This window comes from Danio aesculapii, chromosome 16 (assembly GCF_903798145.1).
Source record: "Danio aesculapii chromosome 16, fDanAes4.1, whole genome shotgun sequence".
NCBI classification, from domain to species: Eukaryota; Metazoa; Chordata; class Actinopteri; order Cypriniformes; family Danionidae; genus Danio; species Danio aesculapii.
In genome coordinates this window covers 44,810,387-44,820,861 of record NC_079450.1, presented here as the reverse complement: position 1 = coordinate 44,820,861, position 10,475 = coordinate 44,810,387, and the positions used below count along the sequence as shown (strand labels likewise).

At 36.0% G+C, this 10,475-nt stretch overlaps 1 protein-coding gene across 1 annotated transcript in view; it reads left to right on the top strand.

Moving 5' to 3' along the window:
- Positions 1-10,475, top strand: part of dnah5 (dynein, axonemal, heavy chain 5) — a 264,013-nt gene that overhangs the window by 182,897 nt on the left and 70,641 nt on the right. The window contains exons 63-65 of the mRNA XM_056476107.1: positions 3,646-3,781; positions 5,292-5,608; positions 7,740-7,895. Of these exons, the coding sequence (XP_056332082.1) occupies positions 3,646-3,781; positions 5,292-5,608; positions 7,740-7,895 (609 nt within the window). The remainder of the gene's footprint in view (positions 1-3,645; positions 3,782-5,291; positions 5,609-7,739; positions 7,896-10,475) is intronic.

Below are 10,475 nucleotides of genomic sequence, written 5' to 3'. Positions count from 1 at the left end.
CGACCAACATAACAAAAGGGAAGTCAATTTGAACAATACACAAGGGTTAAACTAAAATTGGGTTAAACTAAATATTACAGATATTATCCTAAATATAATTAATTCTCTTTGTTAAAATAACACAATTTTGATACTGTACGTGTTTTACTATAGTGACAAAATATTCTGGGGGTGTTTCTTTTTTGGCTCACAGTTGATTGAATGAATCTCGGTTTGTGATTGCTAAACCTGTGATTGCTAATCCAGAAAAAAACCTGCGCTGAAGCAGGAACAGGTTAGCTGTGAAGCGCAAATTACCATGGCAACAAAGTGTGATTAATGTTGAGCTGTCTTCATGATACCTAAAACCCAGAGTTGGTACAAACTCAACTAAAATGTATCTGTCTAGCAAGCTAATCTGGCTTTATGGGACAGACCCTAGGTCTGGACACCCAGGTTTATGCTCTGGTCAAACTGCAATTTCAGCCATGATTTGGTGGTCTGAGATTTAAGATTTCTGTAATCCAAGGCTAAAATCTGTGATCTTTGATTGTTAGTTTGACATGTTCACCAACAGCTGCTTAATGGCCTTGCAATCACATTTTCTATCCAATGAAGTTCTGGCAGTGTCAGAAGTTTTTAGACAATTTCCTACAGTGTGACTTCAGCTGCAATGAGTGTCAAACCAAGATCCAGTAGGAGCACCGAATCTGATAATGCAATCAGCACAACAATTTCAAACCAGCTGGTTTTATTGAGGCACGCTGTGAGCAAAAAATTACACAGCCAAACATTGTTTGCCATGAGGTATTAAGTCAGAATGCAGAAGCGTGAATATGTCACGGATGGATGACGTCAAACTCCATATGAATGGTCGTGTTTGGCACATCTTGATTGTCATTAAGTCTGACATTATGACAACTGAGATCTTACAGGGGGACATAGGAATCATGTTCCTGCAGTCTGACATGCTACAATCATTTAGGATTATTAAAAATCGCACAGTGTTAGCCGGGTTTTAGAGTGGATGCAACTTCCATGATGATGATGAAGTAATCCAAAAATAGCAGTTTCATTTTTTCACTTGGCAAGCCTGAATTACACCCCAAAGAAATCAGTGATTAAGGATTGAATTTTCTTATTTGCCTTAAATTCAAACTTTGGCCCAAATAAAACAAAGCACTTTTTCCAGCTTTTTTTTTCTTTTGGAAAAATTTAAGAGTTCAGATGCAAAAGCCACTAAACACCACTTCCGCCAAAAATGAGCTAATGACACTGAGCAAATGCTTTAAGCACGTACTACTTTCAACAAATATTTTTGCTTTAAATCATCTAAATCCTAATGTCAGCCCATTTAGAAAAACAGTTTGTATGCCAAAGCCTCTAAACGCCACTTGCCTTTGACAGAAGGCGCGAATCAAATCATATGTTTGATATGTTTGATGTATGTCATGAGCCGGCTTTTATGAGGAAACTGTTTTATTCCACTTCCAATTTAGATTTTAAAAGATGCAGTTTGATGAACTGGATGAGCCTGTCCGACTGTCGGTGAATGGCAAATGAAAACGTCCCTTACCTCAAAACTCTGTGCATTATAAGAAAAAATTATTAATTACACTTCTCTTGTCCCAATAGGTGGATTTAGATTTTTTTGTGGATTAGTGGATTAGCTGGTTTTGAAGACAAAAAAATTTACCTTGTTAAAAATCAAAGAATTGTCTAAAGTAACATTTTTGAAAAAGGTTATTTTATTTACTAGCTAATAACCTTTTCATTATCTATAAAATGAAACTTCTGAAAAGAAGCCTGATAGAAAATGCTAATTTACAAAAAAAAGAGGTCTGATGGATTTAGAGGTTTTTGCATCTGAACTCTTCAATTATTCTTTGAACAAATTGAGAATCAGCTATTTTTTCAAGCCTGAAGTAAATACCCAATCTCTCATTTTCATTTTCATTTTTTTTACGTAAAATTGACTGTAATCAGCAGTTTAGTGAATAACCTTAAAACCATCTTTCAGATGAGTCATTGAAGCGTGTACTCTGCAAAATTGGTACTAACTTTGAAAAAGCTTTGAAGCAAACATCAGTGTTAAAAGTGTTCCCTTTTAACACTGTATAATGTGCCTTTCTAACAATTCATAAATTAGTTTATAATTGTGAGATTAGCTGCTTGTCACTGATGCTGATGATTTACATCTGATTATACCAGTGAGAAATGTATAGTGAGAAATGTTATTTTACCATTGTTAAATCCCAGTCATATTGTAGTTCAGTGAGGCATATTTATATGACATAACACATACCCTACCTGACAAAAGTCTTGTCATTGATCCCAGTTGTAAGAGCACCAAATAATAAATTGACTTCTAGTTGATCATTTGGAAAAGTGACAGAAGGTAGTTTTTTTCAATAAATCCTCTGTTCAACTCCATACACAGGTATTTTATATAGAGTTTTCCTCGCCTTCATTGTTAAAAATTACTCTGACCACATTAAAACACAGAATGCTGGGTGCTGAATACTTATATGCTAGGTTCACAATATTATGATTGAATATTATGGTTAAATATTATTCATTTCATATTAATTTGAACATCAGATTAAATAATGTGAAATAGACACTTGCTCTCCTTCGGTTTATTCCTTGCTCTATCAGAGGTCGCTACGGCAAATTGAGCTGCCAATTACATTGGCAATTGGCTACATGCAAAGCTAGTGTTTTTCGGCAAACGCTACACTTCCGCTGGAAGGTTAATGTGACTATTTCAAATTTTATAAGGTTCCTTTTACAGCATCAATGTTGTAATGTAATTATACAATCAGTTAAATAGACTTAAGCATTCATTTAGTTGTTCAAGTTTAAAACGAGATGAAATGCAAGCACCATCAGTAGCAGCAGGCCAGCACAGAAACTCTTGTAAATACTGGGGTAAAATACATTTTCAAATTTTAAAGAGATGGCAATGAAACTTAATGCAGTGCTTCTTGTCCGGTCTGAGACCCACTTTTTATGCTATATCTATCAGGCAGTGAAGATCACTGATTTTTGAAGAAATCAGATATTAAAGGTGATGATTTTGTTATGGCTTGACAGTTCACCGGAAACACTTGGGCTGGCTGACTGGAAATTATAAGTCCGTGTCCATATACCACATTGTTTTTCTCATCCAGAACCCGGAGAATTTAAACTTGTGAACCCTCAGTGCTGAGAAACACCCACACTCATGCACACTATGACCAATTTTAGTTTATCCAATTCACCTATACCACATGTCTTTGAACTGTGGGGTAAACTGGAGCACCTGGAGGAAACATGCAAACTCCACACAGAAAGACCTCCTTTCCCAAACGAGGCTCAAACTAGTGATCTTCTTGCTGCCCCCCCCCCCCCCCCCCCCGATGTTAAAAAAATTGATGGAATTTAATTTAAATGTCCTTAAGTATCTTAATAAAGGACACAACATAATGTCACTGAAATATGTACCTTGAAAAAAACACATCCACCTATTAAATGATAAGACAACATGAATTTTATTCGGATACATTAACAATTTAAAGACACTTTCACTCTTGATAAGGGTAAATAAATGTGAACAAGGACACTGCTGCATTTTAACGTAATTAATCTTTTTTTGTCTCTTATCTTCTCACCCATTTCTCTTAGACTTTACTGGAGGACGCAGAACGGTGTCGACACAAGATGCAGACCGCCTCTAGTCTGATCAGTGGGTTGGCGGGAGAGAAGGAGCGTTGGACACAGCTTAGTAAAGAGTTTGCTGCACAGACCAAACGACTCGTTGGTATGTTTTTACTGAATTTTCAGTGCTTCTTTTTGGAGTTTTTATCATTAACCTTATATAATCATTTAAGGTCAGATTTACTAACACCTTTTGGCAGCACAACCTATCTGTTTGGTGTTTCGGTATTTACCAATGTCACACAGAGAGCAGGGACAAAGCTCTTTTTGTGCCTGACCTTACTGAAAATGCATTTGTAGGAGTATTTAAATGAGTCACGCAACAGTTTATGTTTTGCACTAATCATATTATGGGGATTTGCTTCATTGTTTAACGCCTTTAAAATCATGCCTTATATGTTGCTCTAAAAAAGGCTGCAGTGTTTTTTTGTCAGGAGGAGGCATCGCAGAGAGTCCATGGTATAAGGCATTTTTCCACATATATTTGTATTACCAGAGGAATACATTATCCAGACATATTATTTGCTAAATGTATTTGTTAATTTGCTTCAGAAATGAAAAGACGACTAGGGTGTGTCATGTAATACCAGCACAATCTTAGTTTGCTCAGACGGTGTGCAATTTGCTCTTTTAAATAAAATAAAATACTTTTGTATATTAAATAACTGAAGGGGTGTGAATACTTTCCATAACCACTGTATTTTCGCTCTTTGTTATATTGCAGCCATTTGCTAAAATCATTTAAGTTCATTTTTTCCTCTGTAATGTACACACAGCACCCCATATTGACAGAAAAACACAGAAGTGTTGACGTTTTTTGAGATCTATTAAAAAAAAAAAAAGTAAATATCACATGGTCCTAAGTATCCACACCCTTTGCTCAGTATTTAGTAGAAGCACCCTTTTGATCTAATACAGTCATGAGTCTTTTTGGGAAAGATGCAACACGTTTTTCACACCTGGATTTGGGGATTCTCTGCCATTCCTCCTTGCAGATCTTTTCCAGTTATGTCAGGTGGGATGGTAAACATTGGTGGACAGCCTTTTAGGTCTTTCCAGAGATGCATAAATGAGTTTAAGTCAAAGCTCTGGCTGGGCCATTCAAGAACAGTCAGTCTTCATTATTTTAGCTGTGTGCTTAGGGTCATTGTCTTGTTGAGAGGTAAACCTCCGGCCCAGTCTGAGGTCTTGAGCACTCTTATGAAGGTTTTCATCCAGGATATTCCTGTACTTGTCTGCATTCACCTTTCCTTCGATTGCAACCAGCCATTCTGCCCCAGTCATCATGTCCCTGTCCGTAAATTCAAGGGTGTCTGAATACTTTCTGTACCCACTGTATATTTTTGATCACCCACACCTTATGAGAACAGTCTCTGATTTTTTGCCTCTACGCTAATTTGTGCTATGCTTATTGTGTTGGTTGCTATGAGATGTTGCGTCTTTATCCTTTTATTTGTGGATGTCCTGTAAATCATCTGCAGAAACATTTTTTGTTGTTTGGTAAATCTGGCATACTGTATATTGTCTTCAATTGGGATAAATGTAATAAACAAAATTCAAATAACATTTATTACATTCAAGACTTACTGTAATTTTACATATACATTTTTCAGGTGATGTTCTGCTGGCTACTGCCTTCCTGTCCTATTCAGGGCCTTTTAACCAAGAGTTTCGCAACCTTCTCCTTACTGATTGGCAGAGAGAAATGAAGTTCCGCCAGATTCCTTTTAGAACCAATTTGAATCTTACTGAGATGTTGATTGATGCTCCGACAGTAAGTGAATGGAACCTGCAGGGACTGCCTAATGATGATCTGTCCATCCAGAATGGAATTATTGTCACAAAAGCTGCCAGATTTCCCCTGCTGATTGACCCCCAGACCCAGGGAAAGATCTGGATCAAGAACAAAGAGTCCAAGAATGAACTTCAGGTGAGAATCACAATGAAGCTCTCTTAATGTACATTATTGACAACATGAATTTACACAATGTGGTTCATCAGTGTTCATTAAATAATTTGAATTGTACATATTCCATTTTTAAAAAAAGCTATTTTCATGAGTTAGCTAATACAAATTACAAATAAAAACATTAATGAAAATGCATTTGTTAACATACACTACCTGACAAAAGGATAGCGCTCCTTCTCATACTTCAGCCTCCACATCAAAGTTCCTGAAAACAAAGAAGGTCAAGGTGCTCCAGGATTGGCCAGCCCAGTCACCAGACATGAACATTATTGAGCATGTCTGGGATAAGATGGAGGAGGCAATAAAGATGAATCCCAATAATCTTGATGAACTCTGGGAGTTCTGCAAGATTGCTTTCTTTGCTGTTTTAGATTACTTTATTAATAAGTTATTTGAGTCATTGCAGAGATGTGTGGATGCAGTCCTCCAAGCTCATGGGAGTCATACACAATATAATTTTTTTTACACTGCACCATGACTTTAAGTGACAAGACTTTTGTCTAAGCAAAGTCAGACCTTATTGTCCTAATTAAATAATTAAAAATCAAGACATAATCATATTTTATTTTGGTAAAATAAGTGTAATCTTGAGGCCTATCCTTTCATATGAGCCACTTCTGATATCCCATAAAACTAGAAGTCAAGTTATTATTTGTTGTTCCTAAAACTTGGATATGCGACAAGACTTTTGTCAGGTAGTGTATAGTACAAATAAAACACCATTTGTAAATAATACAGCCCAGGCTCATTGGAAATATGTGCCTCAGCCTTTAATTTCCTGAAATGTAAAATACTTGCTTTGGGGACATTTTTTTTGCACATTTCAAATCCACCACTATCCACTATAGAGGGCGTTGTCCACATTTTTGTTAATTTGAAAAACTTTACTTAGGGGTATGTTTTGTTGTATGTTTTAAATACACATCATTCTTGTATCTCCACAAGTGAAGTTTTATAAACTAAGATAGGAGCACGTGATATGATTGATCACGGCTGGCTTCTCATCTGTAATCAGTAATAATCCAATCAGATTGATCCAAGCTTACAATAAATAGACTGATTTCACCCTACTGCCTTATCTCAGTTTTGGAAGAATCCCCCCTTCCACCCCATCTCTTTTTTCTCCCTTTTTCAGGGGGAGTTCTCAAGACCTTCCTGAACTCAGACCCCTTTTATATGCTTATTGACCAGGCGGGAGCTCAGGGTTCTCTCTCGGAAAAGCATGCCAAACCTACTATTAACGCCAAGCATGTCTAAGTGTTAACTCTTGGAATAGGCAGAGCATGTCGTACAGATCACCTGGAAAAACATTGACCTAAACTAGTTTCACGTTGATTTTACATTGCTTTTATTTCTGAAAAAGACTCAAAAAAATGTCCAAATGGAGATAGATAGGTGAGGCCAATATATTTGATTACAAATCTTAGACATTGTTTTATTAATTTTGTTGTATTTATTTGTTGTTGTGCAAAGAACTGCAACAAAATAATCCTATTCATTTATAATATGTCACTGTAAATATCATTTGTGTGAAAAGGAACAAAAGTTGTTGGTGTAGCATTCAAAATACCTAAAGTCAAATGTGTTTAAGCATGTTTATGCAGATTCAGAATGTAAGCAGAATTTTCAACAAGCCTTTATTGGAATAATAGAATTATTGAGCAATTTTGTTATACTGTACTTACAGAAAAACCCCATGAACATAACATGTGCTTTGCATGTTAAAATCAGAAGTAAAACACACTTTTTTTACATATGAAAGGGAAAAAAGGTGCACAGACATTTACTTTTTCGCACTACACTGACAATAGAAAGAGAAACGATGCTTTAAGTGTGCTTTTTAGAAGTAAACATAAAGTACCCTGAAAAAAATACCTTTTTAGGTGTAAAAAGTTGAACTTATATACTTGCAAGCCATGCTGAAATCAAATTGACTATGCACAGCTTGCGCTGATGCATGGTTTCTTTATGAGAGGTCAGACACCCTTTCCAGGGTTTGACCTCATAACAATTCACCTCCTCCTCAGGTAATAGCTTTCCCCAGGAGCAGAACTTGAGTTGGGTCTGTAATAAGGTCTTGCTGTTTTCACAGATCACCTCGCTGAATCACAAGTACTTCAGAAACCATCTAGAGGACAGTTTATCTCTGGGGCGTCCCCTACTGATTGAGGATGTTGGTGAGGAATTGGATCCAGCCTTGGACAATGTCTTGGAAAAGAACTTTATCAAGACTGGCTTCACATATAAGGTATTGTTATAAAGGGTAATAAGCAAAAGAGGTCTGACATTACTGTGCTAAATGATAATGACAGTATTTACAAATCGATGATAATGTTACACTTTGCTGTTTCTTTCTAATTAATTAATTTAAAACATTAAAGGGGACCTGTTATGTTGTGTGGAATATAATTAGCTTCTAGTGGTAAAAATGTATACATTTTATTTTTTAAAATCACACTTCATAAATACAGTCTGCAGAAACACTTTGATTGACATTCTCCCTTTGTAAGTGTAACTTTAGCATAGGACATTAGTCTTGTTTTTGAATCTACCACTATGCCGACACATATTGTAGGTCTGTCCTCTTTTAAAAAGAGGGCTTGGACCAAGTGACAATCACCAAAATGGAACAATTAGGATCAAAGGCTAGACAGGGCAGTTTCAAAGTGTTATAAAACATTATTTGTTTGGTATTTTGAGCTGAAACTTACCCACACTAGGGAAAACAGAGCTAAATACACTTACATTCATGCAAATGTAATTCATGCCAAAATTATCAGTGCTTGAGCTTCACTTGGGTCGAGGTGGTACAAAATTTGACTCGTTATTCTACATGCAGGAAAAACCCTGGTAGACTTATGTATGTATGACCCATTTCCACTGAGTGGTACGATACGGTACAGTTGGGTAAGATTTTATGGCCGTTTCCACTGTCAGGAGGTAACAAAAAGCGAACCGTACCACTTTTTAGGTACTCTTTGCAAAGGGTACCTAGCACAACAAAAGGCAGAGCTAGAAGGCAGAGCTAGACGCACGGCTGAATGCTATTGGTTTACAGAGATACATCACTAGCGCACACAAGCAGGAGAATGAAAACAAAGAAACCGCCATTTTTAAATACACAGCCGAGACATTACATTGTAATACTATATACATATAATAACAAGCCATGGTCGACCCGAGCTCAAACAAACCTTGTCCTCGTCTATATGAACAGCCACAAAACCAAGAAGAACAAAATCTGCTGTGTCCGGGCATCCTTTTCGAGGCCATCAAAAAGGGCGAGCGGTTTCACTATCTCCAAAGAGCTTGCGTGCACTGACATCTGATCCTTTCAGAAACAGACAAACGCGAGAGTGACATGCAAAAAAACAAAAGAAGAAGCCCGACAAAACAAAGGAGCAAATGATTCTTTCAGCAACTTTAAACATGAACAAACTGCCATGTTTAACTTTAATCATCACCTTTTGGACTATTATGAACTCGGAATGACGAATTTACTTTCTAACAAGAGGTTACATCTGCTGGTGAAGATTAAAGATACAGATAAGAGGTTTGCACTGACTGGGCTATATGTCACGTGTTTTTGAAGCCAAATTAGGACTAAATGTATGCTGTGTGTATTTTTTTCTGTAATTGGTAATATATCAGAGACTGTAAGGATATGTTTGTGTTTATATATAGTTGAAGTCAGAATTATTAGCCCCCCTTTGATTTTTTTTTTTTTTCTTTTTTTAAATATTTCCCAAATTATGTTTAACAGAGCAAAAAAATATTCACAGTATGTCTGATAATATTTTTTCTTCTGGAGAAAGTCTTATATGTTTTATTTTGGCTAGAATAAAAGCAGTTTACAAATTTTTAAAAGCCATTTTAAGGTCAAAAGTATTAGCCCCTTTAAGCTATATATATTTTTCGATAGTCTACAGAACAAACCATCGTTATACAATAACTTGCCTAATTACCCTAACCTGCCCAGTTAACCTAATTAACCTAGTTAAGCCTTTAAATGTCACTTTAAGCTGTATAGATGTGTCTTAAAAATTATTTAGTCAAATATTGTTTACTGTCATCATGGCAAAGATAAAAGAAATCAGTTATTAGAAATGAGTTATTAAAACTTTTATGTTTAGAAATGTGTTGAAAAAAATCTGCTCTCCGTTAAACATAAATTGGGGAAAAAATAAACAGGTGGGCTAATAATTCAAGGGGGCTAATAATTCTGAGATCAAATGTAGGTTGCATTTATAACATTCATTGTATATTTTAATTGCAGACGTTACTGTAGGCTATTTTTATCATTGAACCAAATATCAACATCTAATGATGTAAGAGCTTGACTTTGTGTGGACGTTAGTGCTATTGACATTTATCTGATGTTGGATTTTGGTTGCCATACCTGATGAATAAATGTCAGTATTCAGCGTCAATATGATGTTGGGTCGACGTTGGATTTTGGTTACTTTCTAACAACCTAAAATTGACCTAATATCAACGTCATTTGACATCATTATTGGACATAAAAAAACATTGTCCTTAGATGCTGGCTAGACGTTAAATTTTGATCACCTGACATCACAACCTAAAACTAACCTAATAACGTCTCATGATGTTGTGTGCCTGCTGGGCAATAACTAGATGCACTACAGAATGTTACGTTTACACACATCCACAAATTACATGTAAACGCATCAGCTTTTAACAGCGTAAAACTCACTACTCACTACTCTTAAATATTTTTGAAAGGGCTACTTTTTACTCATTCTTTGAGTAATATTTACAACCGATGCTTTTTACTCTACTTGCACTACATTTTTAGGCAAGTAAT